Here is a 17215-nt window from a genome sequence, read left to right as displayed (position 1 = left end):
TCCTAGATAATTGTTTTTTATAACTCAAGCGAGCAGCTCTATTGCTCCGTATTTCCAGGCTTAGTTGAGCGCACAAACCTATGACCCCCCGGGTGCGTCGAAGGCCCGGAGGGTGGCTATTAAGAAGCCATAAGTGTAGACTTCGCTGGCTTCTTCTCGTTCTAAGGAGTTGCTTTGGACCAAGAAAGATAACAAGACGCGCTATTTTCTTTTCCGACTTCGTGACTCCTTGTTTTCGATCGCCAGGACAATTACGCACGCATCCGACGATGCCCTCTCTCCCTCTAAAAGAATCGGGAGCAAATAGAGACGAAGCTTCCATAATAACTTCAGTAATTACTCTCAATTCTCGAAAAGTCGCTTTTTCTACTTTCGCTCTACTGCGCTCCTTTTATCCCTTTTTTTCCCTCTCTCCTTTGGGTAAGAATTACCTAAGTGATTTCTTCTTACGACAAGCGAGGGAAATCTGCGGTTCTGTACTTTCGAGTTCGGGTCCCGATGATTCGGAGAGTCTTCGCTTCTCTTGTAAAAGACCGTTTTCGTCGTGTACGGACGGCATTGGTTATCGCCGGTCCTTTGCCCGAAGGAGCCGAAGAAACCCGTGATTGTCGTCGACAAAAAATCATCGCTCTCCCTGTCACGCACCGGTCCGCCTAATGACCTCCGGGACGGTGACTGATGGCGTGGTAGAGGCAGTGTGTTGAGAGCTGCCCGTGTGGATTCCGACCTTTCCGCCGCTTCGACGTTCTCCTCTCGAGTGCGGCCGTCTTGTACGATAACGGCCGTTGCTTGTGAGGAAATTTCGAACGACGGGCCCGGAGTCAAGGGTGTATCTTTCCCCGCCGACATTCGGAAAAATGAGCGCATTTTCTTTCTCTCTCGCCTCTTTCTTACTTCGATTCCATTTCCGAACAAGGGCGGTCCCTACTCGTGTTTCCATCCTCCCCGTTTCAGGCTAATTACCCAGACCGGTTGTTTCATCGAGCCTACTTTCCTTATTATTATCTCATTTTCCTCGTTATTATCTTAAATGAATTCGGAGTCCCCATTTTCCTCTAAAACTTGTTACCTTTAACTTATAATTCAAGAAGGATGTTGCGGAAATGCAGCCCGTATGTTTTGCTCAGACTGTCGTTTGCGTAGGAAACGTCATTACTCAGGCGGTTCCGAATTCCGGGATTCATTGTTTTATGCTTTTCACTCATCGTTGTCGCTTTTTTTCTGAGCGTTGTTATTAACACTACTTCACCGCTTTCAGATGAGTGGATGATGACACTCACACAGGCGCGGTGGGCCTATCTTTTGCCCCTGCGAAATGAGCGTCGGCTTTTTCGCAATGTGACGTTGCATTCCAGTGAAGACAGCTTGCCGTAAAGGTCGCGCGCGACATACACAGGTCAGGGACAACGTGAAGGACAGCAATATTATGTGCGGTGTTGTTAATTGGCTTCGCACGACTTTCCAGTCACAGCTTGTCTCATACAAGTGGTTCTGCAGCCTTTGCGATGGAATAATGCGAGACAGTGCGTTTGCAATTTTAGGAACAAGCTATGGGAAGAGAGATAATGAAGTCTGTGCAGACACAATGCTGTAACTCGTCTCTACAATCTAAAACTGACAGACAGACAGACAGGCGGCAGAATTTGAGAAGCATTCTTTCCGACGTTAACACGCTCAGTAACAGTACTGACTTTTCGCTCTATGTCGGGGCTTTTGACTCAGGTTTCCATTATCCCGGCCGCCCGTGTGCTGTGCGATGTCAGTGCACGTTAAAGAAACCCAGATGGTCGACATTTCCGGAGCCCTCCTCTACGAAGTCTTTGGTAGCCTTAGTCGCTTTAAAACGCTAAACCCCACAGATCAAACCAAGCAGATTTCCACGGCAACGCGTCGTAAACAACCGCAGCACTGAAAATACGTACAAGCACTCGACGGGAAAATGAACTCCGCGACGAGGAAAATGGCGAGGGAGAGAGTTCGGTTTTGCTGTTCCACTAAAGCACACGTGTCAGAGCAAAGAAAAAAATACAAAGAAAGAAAGAAGTGAAAAAAATTGAGGGCAATCGGCGCGTGAACGATTCAACGGTGTGATGCATTAGAGAAGGGTAAGCGACGTTTCAACTACAGGATATTACGCCCGAGTGCATCAGCGTGCATCATTGTTCTGGACACTGAAGGGGAAGAAGGATATGGAGAACTTGCTCATCTGTCTCAATCGGGAGAGCTGAGTCTTGGCAGCGGTCTTCGCGTTTTGTCTGCTGCCCCTTTCGTGTTTCTTTCTGTTTCTTTGAATTGGCGTTCACTCCTTCTTTATCAGTCACCACCCTTTGCCGCATTTGTTTGCCGTCCTGTGAAATGATGGGCTATTTGAGGGTTTTGAAGCCGACAAGATATAGTTTGTTGTCAACAGTGTCGTTCGTAGACTTTCCGGAGTTGTTTGACTCCTGGGTAGTGTCGAGCGCACCGTGAACGATGATCGCAGAGCTAATGTATGGTGACCGTCCGCAATCCTTGGCAGTATATCGATAGGCGTACGGAGGGTATTGAACGTGTGAACCAGTGGCGACTGGGAAAAACGCTCGATTTCGCGATAACGTGATCCAACTGCTTGCTTTTGCGAAGGGGCAGCCCCTGTGGTGTCGACAGGAGCAGGTTTGAGGCCGACACGTGCGCCGCCCTATCAATCAATCTCGCTGTACCGTGCGGTGACCTCGGTGTTAGCGCTCCTAACACGCGCCTGCCCAGAAGAAGCGTGGCGGGATAGGTACGAGGAATTTAATATAGTAAGGCGACGTAAGTGAACGGGAGGTTTTCAAAACAACTTGATATAAAGCTCTGCACTTTTACCGGAATGTGATTTTCCCTCGGAACCGCTGTTTTGCGTTCGTGTAGTGTTACTCATTACAGCAGACAACTAAATCGTATTCTTCATAAATGCAGATTGTAAAGATACCGTATGGGCTGCACCATTCTTCCTTTACTAGTGTGATCGGAAAGGTTCTTTTTTTTTTTTTAAGCAACGACTCCCTAATATTTGGGTTTGACTCCTAAACTGTTGATTCTTAGACTCTTAAACTGGCTTTCGCCCCCCCCCCCCCCCTCCCACTTTCTTTCCCTCCATCTTCATATATTAACGAAATTTCGTATCAGTTACTTCATAAATCTGACATGTCGATGCTTTTTGTTCTAGTCGTTGAAATTCTAAGTGTTAATTTTCCTGCATTTGTCTTCATTGGAAATGGACATTTATCATGTTCAAACACGCGAAGCCAAGCACACCCATTGGGACGTTGCCACCAGCTGCCAACATAGCATGTGTTGATGTCCGCGAAAGAGCCAGGTGCAGCTTCGACACCGGCCTGCTCCTCGTGTCCATTAACGCGTGCGCATATATCGCCCGGTTGAGCGATATGCGGTATTGCTTTGGTAAAACTCCCGGTCTTATTGATGCGACTGAGAGTTAGCTAGACCTAACGTCGCCTTTATTGCTCTGTATGCAGACCCCGCTGGGCACGTCCAAAACGCAGCAGCTGCACCTTCAGCTGCAGCAGCGCGCCGCGGCAGCGGCTGTGGCTGCGGGCGGCTGGCCGGGCGGCGGCGGGGAGGCCAAGGGCGCCCTTCCGCAAGGCGCCGCGGGCGGCGGCAGCGCGGGACCGGTGGGCGGGGGTACCAGCCCGGACCTGTCCCCGCTGCTGGTGATGAACAGCCTGGCCCAACAGCAAGTGCAGCAGCTGCTTCAGCAGCAGCTGCTCTCGCCCGCCCAGCTGCAGCAGATCCTGGCCACCCAGCAGCAGACCTTCCTCTTCCAGCAGCAGGTGAGTCTCCTTACTCCGCCTTCCGTGTTGCTTCCAGTTCTGTCTGCGTTCCGTATAGTTGCGGTTTCTATATTCAGTGTTGTGACTGTTTCCAGATTAAATTTATTTCATTCATTTTATTATATACTTCACAGTGATACCTGCATGGCGACTATGGTCTTTGGAAATCGATATCGGCGTCATACGTCGTAACAGAGAACCTTATTACGGTTTCAGCTTGAGCGAGAGAGGGAGGGAGGGAGAAAAGGAGGTAATATTTCCCACGAAATGAAAATTGGTACGGTACGGTAAGGTACGGTACGGTACGGTACGGTACGGTATGGTATGGTATGGTATGGTATGGTATGGTATGGTATGGTATGGTATGGTATGGTATGGTATGGTATGGTATGGTATGGTATGGTATGGTATGGCAGGCTATGGTGTGGCATGGTATGGTACGGTACGGTACGGTACGGTATGGTATGGTATGATGTATGGTATGGTATGGTATGGTACGGTACGGTACGGCATGGCATGCACGACATGGTATGGTATGGTATGGTATGGTATGGTATGGTATGGTATGCTATGGTATGGTATGGTATGGTATGGTATGGTATGGTACGGTACAGCACGATACGATACAGTATTGTACGTTGCGGTGCGGTATGGTACGGGTTTGACGTCCACTATCGACATATGGGCATAGCAGAGTGGTCCGGACTACCATGGACTGACAGAAATTTTTAACTTGCGCTCACATTGCACAACACAAGGGTGTAAGTCTTTATCGCATTTTGTCTCCGTTGAAACACGTCAGTCAGTGCCGGCATTGTACCTTCCACCTTATGATCCGCAGCCGAATGCCAAAGCATCTATAAACCACCGCGTCGGGGCGTTTAATTGAAAGTAGCGGTTACTTGCCCCATACTTCTTCCGGGTACCCCAGCACTTCTGACAAGCGGTGATATGAGCTTGGAAGTCACAGTATCATAGCAGAAACGAGGTAACAAACGAAAACTGCACATAAAACTCCAAGCTCGTGACTTGCACGTAGCGATCTCTATCGGCAGTCTCTCTACTGAAACTGAGAATATTGTGCTTTATATATAATCAGTTGCCATTGAAGCAGCGTTGAAACACAGTATTACACCAGAAAAAGAGTCATTCTCGATCTAGAGTGTTTACTTCCGTCAACTTGACTTGCTTCTTTTTTTTTTTTTTTTTTTGCGTATGGGCGCGTGCTCATTTGTGTATTCGTGCGCCGCTGTCAGTGTTGATGTTGACGGTGATGGTGATTAAGATGTCGGCGATAGAGCGAGTGTATGAGAAGCTATACCGGTTCGTTCGGACAGAATGGCAGAGCTCCTCATGCAAATAAGAAACAACAAAAGCGAAACGAATCAGCCTCCGAAGCGGCGGGAAAATGCTGCACCGCTCAGGTCAGAGAACACGCAGTCGTCTTTCGTCTCTTCAAATTTCTGCCTGACCCTAATTTCCGCTCCAGGAACTCAGACTTTAGCGAACAGCTGGAATCTTTCTTTAAAAGAGCGTCAGGATGTAGTGATTGCTAGGTGGAAGTTAAGCCCAGGGAAAGTCGAAGGCTGCGCTGGGAACAGAGAAAAGCGTAGAACCAGATATCACTTCCGCCTCATGGAGGATCTTCCTCGTTAATGATGGAAAGAGAGAACTGCGCTCCCCTGCTTCCATCCTTTTTCTTCTACGTCGAATCCGCTTTGTTCACTGTGGACTGGCAGGGATGAAACCCTGTAAGAAAAGCTTTATCACAGAAGCGCAGCCCCATCTCAGCATTGGCAAGTGCGAAAAGTGCTGCGGCCAGCGAGTCAACTAATTCGCTTTCTGTACGAATTCTGGCTGTCACACTGGATAGTAGCACTTAAAAAGCAGCTAGCTGCTTTTCTCTTGTTGCTCATGTTTTTTTGTGTGCGGGCGATATATTTGATTAGAACGCTGACTATGCGCAGTAATTGTAATCGCGCGAGATTCACGTCGTTCCTGTTCGGCGACTGGTCTTTATTTCTTTCATATTATGCTTTTGGTTTACTTATTAGTGCTGATCACCCTGGGCTAGACGTGTACCCTCTGTACTGACATTGCTTGGTGACAAAAAAACCCAACAAATTTGACCTTTAACCTCTCGTGCGGCCAAATTACGTTATGGCGATATTTTACTCCAACTATTTCGGAAAAATTGTCGTGGAAGTTTGAAGAATGGATAAAGAAAATGCGATTAGTAGTGGTATTTGATACCAGATACCGTTTTAAAGTTTTTCGGTCTTTTTTTTTTTCTTGATTTTATGCGGAAAGGTTTTCTTTTTTCCTGTTGCCGCGATATTGTTCCGAAACAAATCATCGTGTCTCAGACAAATGGATATATTCGTTTTTCTTTTCGCCAATAACTTCCAACGAGGGTAGTAGTGACTCACCCAGTGTTGTGGCACACTATTAAACTAGCACTGTCATTAATGTCTTAATGTCGTTGATGCTTTTTTTTCCCCTGTATTGCATACATTGCAGCTTTCTTATCATATAAAAAACTAGTTCTAACTGCCGTATGAATTTCGTGCTCAGAACGTAAGGCACTAACGAAAGCGGTCACGTGATCGCTGTACGAACGCACGGCATATACGCCACCGACTCGCGCCGCATGAGGACGGTTTTATGCAAGTAAAAATTTTCAGCTGGGATTTCACGCACAAAAAAAGAAAAAAAATGGATTTCATTCTCTTCTCGCTCAATATTCTGTCCGCCACCTAGCGTAGGGACAGGAAATTAACAGTCCTCCCAACATCCGATGTGCATTGGCAGTTCTTGAAATTAAATTCTTAATATCTCGTGTTTCATTTTTTCTGATCACGTTTTAAAATTATTTTCGGCGGCGCCGCGCTTCTTGCCTTCCTCCCGAATGAAGTGTGACGGTTATTTTGTCCGCATTTCTCTTCTCTTTCATTTTTGTTTTCAGTATATTTTGGTTGCGTACGCCGGTCGATTAATATTTAATATTTACGCTTCCCTCCGGCTTCAGCTGTCACAGCCTGGCTCGTTAAAAACGAAAAAAATAAAAAGAGGGGGGGGGGGGGCAGGGAGCGCCTGCCTCGCTCGTCCCGCCCTTGCATTCTTATTTCGGATTCTAATCGCTTCTGCATTCGGTCGTCCCGCAATTACGGATAATCAGGTCTGCTGTTTGGGTGGTTCTGCTGTGCCGCTCTTCCGTCGCATAATGCGCGCGTGACAATTAGTGGCGGGAGCAGCTAATTGTGCGTTCGCCGCCGTCTTGAACTTTTTCTTCTCTGTGTCCAATGTGATTGTAGCCGCATCGTCCTGGTCCTTCGGCTAATCGATCGACGCCGGAGTAACGCACCGAGACTATCGGACAAATAAGAAATTTGCTCTCTGTCGTTCAGCATTAGCGTTAGTGATATCTTAGAATGCTGCTTGCCTCGGGCACGGCTTTCGTGATTCTTGTCTTACCTCCTAAGTAAGGGGAAATCTGTCAAGCCATCATCTTATAAGTAAGCCCAAGTCGCATTAGGAGATTAGACCACATTGATCGTCTATGACTAAGGCGGAAGGAAAATCGATTTGCTTTGTTTTATGGGGTTTAGCGTTCTGAAGTGACTCAGGCTATGAGAGACGCCGTAGTGGAGGGCTCCGCAAATTTCAACCATCCTGGGATTCTTTAACGTGCACTGACATCGCACAGCACACGGGCGCCTTGCTTTTCGTGGCCGGGATACGGTCCCACATCCCTGGGTACAGCAGTCGAGTGCCGTAACCACTGCGCCACCGCGGCGGGGCGGAAGAAAAAATACCGGCTGAAGTAATTATTTTGTTGCTGCGGCATCCTAGCGCAGCCCTTCGCTGATAATGATTGTTGTTTTAAAATGATATATATTCGTAGGCATGGTTTCGATGTCATAAGGGACTTTATGAGAAACGCCGGGAAGATTTCATGTGACCTATTTACGTGAACTGTTTATTTCGAATAATAACCGAATGAATGCGTATCTAGACGACTGTTATGGGCCCTCATTGCTGGCCTCGTAGAGCTCATGATCTCTGCAGTGAATTTCAGCCTTCATCAAGAATTATGTCTTTAGGCAAAATAGGCGGTGACAAAGCTTCGCAAAGAACAAAAAAATGCAGAAAAAAACAAACAAATTTATTTCTTGACTGCAGAACGTTGAAAGCGGCTAAGACAGCTGTAATAACGATTTGCCATCTCTTTACGCAGGGATATGGTGGCAACCATCCATAACATGTAAAAAGCGGACACGGTTACTGTCCAATTATTACAACTTGAATAACGATTTGCCATCTCTGTACGCAGGGATAGAGTAGCAACCATATATAACAGGTAAAACGTGAACCCTGTCACTGTCCAGTTATTTCTGCCGTCGGTGCTTTGTTTCAAGTCAAAAGGTCAGAAGATAAAAAAAAAAGATTTTCAAAAAAGAAACTATCCCTAGGCGTGTCGAAATTAAGATGCAAAAAAAAAAAAAAAAAAAAAAAAAGAAACTAACAAGGTGTCATCTACGCGTAGTTAAGTATTAAGCTGGCAGTTATGCATCAGTGTGTTTCTTCTCACATTTCTTTTTTGTCTTCGGGAAGTTAAAACAAAAAAGATGTACTCCCCGAGTCTTCACCGAAATTTTTTTTTTCTCCCTTTCAATATTTTTTTTTTTCTTCTGTCACTCCCTTCCTAATGACGTTTCTCGGCCCGTTGTCGACAGCAAGCACGGACACGCGAGGACGCCGAGATGAAACGAACGAAATCAAAGAAAACGGCGGGCCAGCGAAACAAGAAACAAAACAGTGGAACCAAAGGCGCGCCCAACGGCGCACCGCGGCATTAAAACACACGCGTGGGACCGAGGGGCAGTTTGCGTGCTGGCATAATATTCGCGTGCGCGCGCCCTGGGACAGCTCGCTAGCTCGCTTCCACCCTGTTCTTTTTTTTACCCATCAATTTTTTTTTTCTGCGCTTAAAAAATACGACTGAGGAAAGAAAATACTTCCCTTTGTACACACATGCACAGACTCCTAGCAAAACGGAACATTTGCTTGGCATTCGATGTACTTGGGAAGACGGTGACGTCCTCCTCTTCAACGGGCGTTCATCTCGTATGGACGAGCGACGCTAGAAAGTAAAACAAAATAAAAAAAAAACGAGAAGGGAAATTAGGGAAGGAGCAAAGGGGGAGACAGGAGTGGCAGCCATACTAACGACGCATGTACCTCCTCATTTCTCTCTCTCTCTCTATTTTTTTTTTCTCCTTGAAAATTTTGAACAAATGCGCGAGCGCGATCACGCCGCGTTTGGGGAACGTCGTACGTACGAGAGAGAGAGAGAGAGAGAGAGAGAGAGAGAGAGAGAGAGAGAGAGAGAGAGAGAGAGAGAGAGAGAGAGAGAGAACATGGGGGTAGTGTACTTGCAGCCTGCACCAAAATGCTGGGTGTGGTTGCTGCCGGCGGACTGGGACGGAATAAGAAGTTGCAAAAGAAGAAAAACTGCTCGCACCCACGCCCTACGAGCGGCAGGCACTTTTCTTTAAAAAAAAAAAAAAAAGTTTTATTCTGCGTTTTTAGGGGTGCGGGTGCGATGTTTTTGTTTTCATTGGGTCCACGCCTCTGTTGGCTTGGCGTGCAAAAGATACTCTTCAGCTTCGCTGATGTTAGGGGGGAGGGGGGGGACAGATGGTTGAAAGGAAAGAGGGTATGGGGTTTATGCAGTGTTGGAGAGGCGAGGACTAACGGGAAGACCGGTCGAGAATCTAAAGCACTGCGCATCAGCTTTTCTTTCTCGGGCTCAAATGGTGTTCTTGCGTTCTGAGCCGTTGGTTCGGTCGTTTAGAAAGGAACAAAAAAAAAAAAAGCATTTTGTGCGCGAAAATACAGGAATGTAGGCGCAAGTGCACCAGGTAGAACAAACGGACAGCTGGGTTTTATTCAGTACCTCTATTCGGCATTCCGAACCGCTCACAAAGTCAGTGCAGTCAGACAGCCTCCTATTGACGAGGTCTCATGATTCCAGCATTCGCCTCCTCTGCGGGAAGTAACAAGGGTGTCTCCAGTGTCACGTGGTACCTACAGGTTCCCAACTTGTACAAGATTTATCCTGGTTTGGCACTCGCCTTCTCTCGTGTTTAATGCATGGGGAAGTGGATCTCTGGTGCTGTATGGTACCAGCTGTCCTTCCTTATTTAAGTTATGTGAGTGACATCATCAAGGATATGTGTTGGTCGCGGTTTAGCTCAATTTCACAAGAGCACTTTGTACAAAATTACTACAGCAGAGGTTCAAGGCGTGAGCTGTGTGGAGTGCGGAATAGGAACCTTTTTTTTTTCTTGAGCATATATGCCTGTGAAAACCATGAGCGCACCTTTTCTCATCAACTCTGTTACCACTGCGAAAAGCCAGCTTCTACAATAATTGAGTGACTCAATATGTCCCCAGAATGTGGAGATTTTGTAGATGAGGACCGCACCTTTTGCATTCGGCGCATGTATTTACTACTTGCCTGCAGTTCTAATTACAATGTCGTTAATCAATATTATTTAAGTTTTTACTCTGCTTTCGTGCATTTAGCTTGTGTTTAAGTCTAAGATTTTAAGCTGAGTTCCTCGTCTGTCGGCACGATTACGTAGGCATTTTAAGGCGAAAGCCTTATATGGCTCATGAGCAACAAAATTCGGTGGTGTGCGCATCTCTCTTGACCTCAGATTGGTCAAGAAGGATAGTGACGTCATCAACCGGCGCCAGATTCAAAAGGGCATTTTGGTCCACATGAGGTCACAGGTCAAAAACTGGTCACAAATATTCAGACTGAAGCCAAATTTCTCGCGAACGTTCTATTATCAATGGGGAGTAGTGCAGCTGCAGGTAAATTTGATTTAGTTAAGACGGCGGAAACCTCACCCAGTACCATGGGATTGCATGATGGGCTAGCTACCCACACGCCACGAAGGCTCGTTGGTCCGCGCCGAATACCTGAAATTAAAGGTGAACCTTGTGAATGCGCTATAGAGACAGTAGTCGCGATAGTCCGTCGTACAGGGAAAAAAAAATATGAAATAAAATTAAAAACAAAGAAATAACAAGCAAACGCTGATACATTCATGCATACTTAGCAGCACACCAATAAATATTAAGTGCGCGCTCCGTAAGCTTTTCGTTCTCGACCAATATATTTGTTTATTTTTATTTGACTAACCATATTCCTCTGTTCTTCTCTTTCTCCCTGTGCAGCAGCACCAACAGCAGCAGCAGCAGCAACAGAAGCAGCTGGAGACGGTGATACCGCACCTGCAGGAGCAGCTCCAGTTCATCATGGTCCAACAGAGCCAGGTGCTGCAGCAGCTAAACGGCCTCAACAGCGGCTCCTCGTCCGGGGCCCACGGAGGAGCTGCTATCGCCTCTCAGGTGATTATGGTCTCAGCCGGTTAGAAGCTGAGTAGTAACTCTGGAGTCACATCACATAGCTCTCACCGTGGATTTCGTGGTTCGTTTTCGGGGAGCGCAGGACGCGTCACCCGGCGGCGGCAAGGGGTCAGCGAGCGGCAAACCGGGGCGACAGCAGCTCCAGCTGCAGCTCCAGCAACTGGCGCTCCAACAGCACCAGATCATGCAGCAGCTGCAGATCTCGCACCGCCAGTACCTGCTCGGCTTGCCGCCGTTCCTCCTGCCGCAGGGTAAGATCACCTGTCACACCTTTTTTCTACTTATGGTATAAAATCGCTAGAATTGTTTTCTTTATTATCATGGTTTAGAACATCGCCTTCCTTCTCCTCTTATCTCCAGATTTGAAAGGAATATGATCGCTTCTTCTTAGCTCTCCCAGCACAGTGAGCATATCTGCTTATCTCTTTGGCTGTCACAGCGCAGCTCGTACATTGCGCAAAAATTCTTTATTGAGTATCTGGGTTGTCTCAAGAGAAGGCGTGTTTGTGCGGGAAACGTTTATGTATAATGTCGAATCACTTCGTGAACACAAGTGAACGCGAGCAGAATAATAATCGTGGCTATCACTATCTGCAGCCGTCGTTTTTACATGGGCGATGCTTGGTGGAAGTATGACTGTTAGTGACCAAAGGCAGATTGTACGAGCTCACTGTAGTGATGGTTTAAGTGGTTAGAGTGACCGTCTCGCACTCAAGAGGTGCTGGGCGCGATCCCCGGAGCGTAGCTTCCCATGATATACGACGGGTGCTATATTTTCTTCCTTATATAAGTGGTCTATAGAATTTCTGATAAACCTTTATAGCCTCTATTTCTATATCTTTAGACACATTTCTTATGACTCTAGGCATCCTATAGATTATATGTTAATTCACTTTCATCTGTAGCCCACCCATAGACTATAACAGCTTTCAGGCAGTGCGGGGACTGGGCAAAGAAGATTTTGTAAGGGTGCTCTGGTACTCAGCTTATCTGGTCTAAATTTCTTAGGAAAATGGGTCCTTGACCGCACCTTGTGTAGATAAAAATACCTTGTGTCGTGGTGATCTTTGACGAAAGCTGCCTGTGCGCCATAAAAAAAAAAATCATCACCACCAGCATCATAAATGCGCACACCTTTAATTCCATGATCATAACAATGACTGCCATATCAATGTATGTACGCCTTTATTTCGTTGTTTTCAATGCGGCACCGCACGTTGCCTCTCACTGTAACGGTAGGCACCGGTTTCCGGTTGCACGCTCGTTTTCCCCTACACGCGAACCCTACTTTTCCTTCTTCGCTTTTTTTTTCTTCAATCTTCGATCCGCGGGGCAGTCATTGCAACATTTGACTATTGCTCCGGGTATCATATATCTTCGACTCCACCTCTCTCTTTTCCTTATTCCCGATAGCTGTCCGAACCGTTCATTCCTGTGCAATCGCGGAATAGCAATCGCCGCATTTTGAAAATTTCATTCTCGACCCCGCATTCCTTTTCTTCCCTATACCTGTGCATATATCACCACGCCTTTGGATGACCCGCATAGCTGCGCCGTCGTGCGATAAAAATACGCGGCCGCACTGCTCTCACTACGCAACATTCTCCTCGTTTCCCCACTGCTTTTTGATATAGCCGAAAAAAAAAAATGGAGGGGGGAGTTGAAACCGCCGAGGGAAAAAAAGGCCTGAGTCGCGCCCAAGAAAAAGCTCGAAATTGTTTCCCTCCGCCCCTCTTTCCTCGCCGCGGTGTTGGCGTTCGCATGCATCTTTTCGGCTTGTCTCCCCTCGCTGGCGTGCGCGCAAAAATAATAGGGAGAGAGAAAATGGGGGAAACTCGCTGTCTTGTCCGCGAAAGATGCGGTAGGGAAGAAAAGGGGAAAAGGCACCACCAACAGCACAGACTTACAGGGTGGTGGTAAACGGATCGCATCAGTGTCTCAGCCAGGCCACACCCCGGTAGACGGACGGGAAGGGAGCTGGGAAAAAGGAATGGCGAGGCGCTTGCATGTAGGTACGCGGACATAAAATCCGATAAAAATAGGGAACGAATAAGGTGCAGTGGTGTCCAGTCACCCGCCGCCTTGCACGCACCGGAATGAACTGCATGTCCGACTGTTTTGCGGGCGGGCCGGCGGGCGTCTTCCTTTCCTCTTTTTGTCATTTTGGCTTCACGGAAAAAACGGGGAGGACAGGAAAAAACGGAAGAGGAAACAAAAGCAAGCGGGCCGAGTGAGGTCGTTGCGTGGGCGCGCCGTTTTTCCCCTGCGATCACGCCGCAATCGCTGCCAATCACGTACACACAATGCGCGCGCTCTTCTTGTTCGCCGTTGACGTCGCCACTAGTTGGCGCGCGGCGTCTTTCCTTTCTGACCGCTATAGGCGTGGCTCAGGTCGTCTGACTTGTGAAGGAGGATATAGGAACTTTATATGGATGGGCACGCATAGAAAAAAAAATAGGGAAGGAAGCATAGGGTGTGGAAGGTGAGCTCGGGAATTTGCGACAGAGGTCGCGCACTTTTCACAAAAAGGTAACAAGGCCCTGTGGGGTGTTACAGTAAGATATTTAGGCGTGTTCGTGGAAGGAAAGCTACATAAATATGAGAAAACAGGGGAAACGGAAAGGCAAGAAAGTGCCGCATCAGCTGTTTGCCGGAAATAGAAATTTATGCTTTTTTTTTTTTTAACTGTAGAATATAGTATAGCGCATCGAAGCACGCTTACAGTGTAGGGCTTCCGATGTATGTCGGTTACGACCCAGGAATTACTTGACACTTGGAGATCTCGGTCTATGGGTGTCTTACATTCGTCTGCCACTGCCGGCGCCGAACCTTCACCACGAAGAACTTATCTGTGGTAATTAAGATCCCGATAGTGGCTGCGAATCGTGAAGCTCGTGCTCAGAAGCTGAACGCTATAATTCACTGCAACAATTTTTTATCAGAAAGCTGTTTGAATACAAATCGAATCACGGTCGAAGTTGACTAAGTAAAATGTAATGGAAAGTGGAAACTGCGAAAAAAAAAAAAAGAAAAGGTTCGTTTCCTTTTGCTGCTGTCCAGCCAGTAACAGACTACGTCGATCAGTGAGTTGGTCCAAGTTTGTTTATGTTGATGCGATAGGCTCTGGCTAGGCGCCTCCTGTAGCAGTCCGTTGCACTGGACTTTTATAATTCGAATGCTTTACTCCATGCGGGTAGCCCGAACCAGCAACGTTGTAACTTGCGTCTGCAGAGCTCAGGCGAGAAATAAAAGCCATCGGAGCGGATTCAAACCTAATAATTTGTTTTCTGAAGAGAGTTCGGAATATCGCAACCACTCTAACTTTCATCCGTTTGCAAAAACTTCCGCGCGTCCTACACGATCTAATTACATTAGAACTCAACAATTTTCTCGCATAACCTTCACAGTGTCTCGCTTCGTTGACCACCCTCCGAGCGACATCAGAAACCGAAAGAAAAAAACGAAAAGTGCACCAAGTCCGGACCCGTTAAAAATCTACATATAGCTCGCACGAACGACGCGGACGTTTCTTGTCGTGCCCATATACAGAGTACACAAGCGGCTGTGCCGCGGCGTTAAGCCTCGCTTCGGCACCCACCGTACGTGTGACGGATGCGATAAACAGGGCGACAAAACCCAACCACGTTTAACGCCCGCCGACAGGAAACAGGATTCTGTGTCAGATAAGAGCGCTTGCTAGACAGACGGGCCTTCAAGCAGCGGGTGTGCTTCGCGTGGTACTAGGAGATTCTGCGAGACTACGGTCGAAACGTACACAGAGGCAAACAATGGCACAGCAGCGGTGTTTTGTTTGTGCATTGCGGGAGCCGCATTGTCGTGCCGGCTGCCTTGACCGGCGTCGCAATCACGATGTTGACACGTGTCGACTCGGAACAGACAGCAGCCGCGGGTCGCGATCTTGCGGATCGCGTCTTGCGGCCGGCTTCGGGCAAATCAGGATGCCCATAGATCGCTGGCGTCGTCTTTTTTTTCGGCACGGTGATTCCTTGTTGTCGACACTGTCATCGAAACCCCCGGTGCCCTACCGCGGTTATATTTAGTGTTCTTTCAGCAGGAAGCAGTATGTACAGAGTGTCCGAGAAAATGGCGTCTCAATTGCTGCCAGCTTAGTGTACAGAAAGTGAAAGCTCCGCGTGCTCGCCAGTGCACGGATTTTTTTTTTTTTTTTTCAAATCGGTTTTACTGTGGCCCCGTTCATCCTTGGTGGAGGCGGGTGTCGCGGGAAGCTATAGAATGCGTTACCTGCAGGGATGGGACAATTGCTGCGCCAATTGTGGTTTTGATACAAAAACAGTTTAACTGCGCCATGGTGCGCCGAAAACGTTAAATGGGCCGAAATTGCGCCAATTTCAGAAAGGCTAGGAAAGGTTGACAAGATTTTTTTTTTTTGGTCTCGCATGTCGCGGGTTTCAGGGCTGTCCAAACATTTGAAATAGTTTGCGATTCTCATGTTGTTATGCTATTTGCACCGCACTTATTGTATCCATTAATTTGAGTATTCCAAAACTAAGGGATCTTTTTTTTTTTTTGTGTCTGAACTCGGGAGGCCAGCCATCGCGCATTCCGAATGGCGTTTACTGACTGCAGCATTTCACAACTGTCGCATTAGTCGCTCTTCTTGCGGTGATATTATTTAGCTAGGAAGCGATCGATGTTTTGGCGGCATCGAGAGCCGGCGCGGCGGCACCAGCGGGTGAGGTGTTGCGTAGCGCGGCACGTCATATCGTCGGGCCACGGCACAGCCAACGAATGGCGAACGAGTGCTAGTGTTGTGATAATTTTCTTCACTCTACAACGAAAGGCGCGGCACCTGCGGAACACGTCTTGAGAACATCACGGAAGAGACATAGCAAGATGCGTGCTTCGTGGCGACCGCATTAATCTTGTGCAAGTCATGTAAAACCTTGTTAATTCGAACTAGCAGCTCGGTCCAGGCCCAATTAAGCCTAATGCGTCAGACGCTGGGTAATTGTTACATCGGTGCGCTAATTCATTCATTTAAACGAGGAAGGCGGAGGGGGCGGGGGGGGGGGGGGGTGCTGCATCGATGTGCGACCTCCACAGCGAGCGATCACCGGAATAGTTCTCCCGAATTTGAGTGAATCTGAGTTTAATGGTGCCGGAGTTCCCGTGTTCGATCCCGACCGCCGGCGGCTGCGTTTCTATGGAGGCGAAACGAAGAGGCGTCCGTGTGCTGTGCGATGTCAGTGCACGTTAAAGATTCCCGGGTGGTCGAAATTACTACGCCGCCCGCTACTTTTTCCCTTTCCACTTTCATTCTCACCTTCCTCCTTTCCCTTACAGCGTTGTTCAGGAGTCCACAGAAACAAGTATGACAGATACTGCGCCTTTCCTTTCCTGTGAATCAATTATTATTTTTATTATTATTATTATTATTATTATTAGTTGTAGTAGTAGTATTATTATTATCATCATCATCATGGAACAGTGCTGCACGTGTACTGCGTGCGTGCTATGGCAGGCACGACAACTTTAGGAGTCCCCCACTTCCGAAGTAGAACCCAGTGACGTGAAACTTTCCTGTGAATCAATTATTATTTTTATTATTATTATTATTAGTAGTAGTAGTAGTAGTATTATCATCATCATCATGGAACAGTGCTGCACGTGTACTGCGTGCGTGCTATGGCAGGCACGACAACTTTAGGAGTCCCCCACTTCCGAAGTAGAACCCAGTGACATAGTTTCGGTTTCATTAATTTTATGCCATCCTGAGGCTGTCAGGCGCATCGGCCAGTCGCGCCGTTTCGGACGCTGCTTGGCGTGTCACTTGCCCTTTATTTTTGTTTATGCCTGCGTGAGCTCACTTAGGAGAGCGTCCTAAAGTTCTTATGAAGCAGCAGCCGATTCGCGGGTATCACACCTGGAATAACTCTCGACAGAAACTTCTACAGACGCTTCTGACGAAAAGCGGA

General features: G+C 47.5%; 1 protein-coding gene across 10 annotated transcripts in view; it reads left to right on the top strand.

Annotated features, from left to right (window-relative positions):
* The window catches only part of LOC146179013 (uncharacterized), a 449427-nt gene that overhangs the window by 415724 nt on the left and 16488 nt on the right, over positions 1-17215 (top strand). For 9 of the 10 annotated variants that reach the window (XM_084578711.1, XM_084578709.1, XM_084578708.1 and 6 more), the window contains 3 exons: positions 3501-3815; positions 11067-11240; positions 11341-11509. In XM_084578711.1, the coding sequence (XP_084434837.1) occupies positions 3501-3815; positions 11067-11240; positions 11341-11509 (658 nt within the window). The remainder of the gene's footprint in view (positions 1-3500; positions 3816-11066; positions 11241-11340; positions 11510-17215) is intronic. The other variant, XM_084578704.1, reaches the window with a different exon arrangement.

This window comes from Amblyomma maculatum, chromosome 9 (genome assembly GCF_055883805.1).
Source record: "Amblyomma maculatum isolate TAMU_Amacu chromosome 9, ASM5588380v1, whole genome shotgun sequence".
NCBI lineage: Eukaryota > Metazoa > Arthropoda > Arachnida > Ixodida > Ixodidae > Amblyomma > Amblyomma maculatum.
This window is presented reverse-complemented; position numbering and strand designations above follow the sequence as displayed.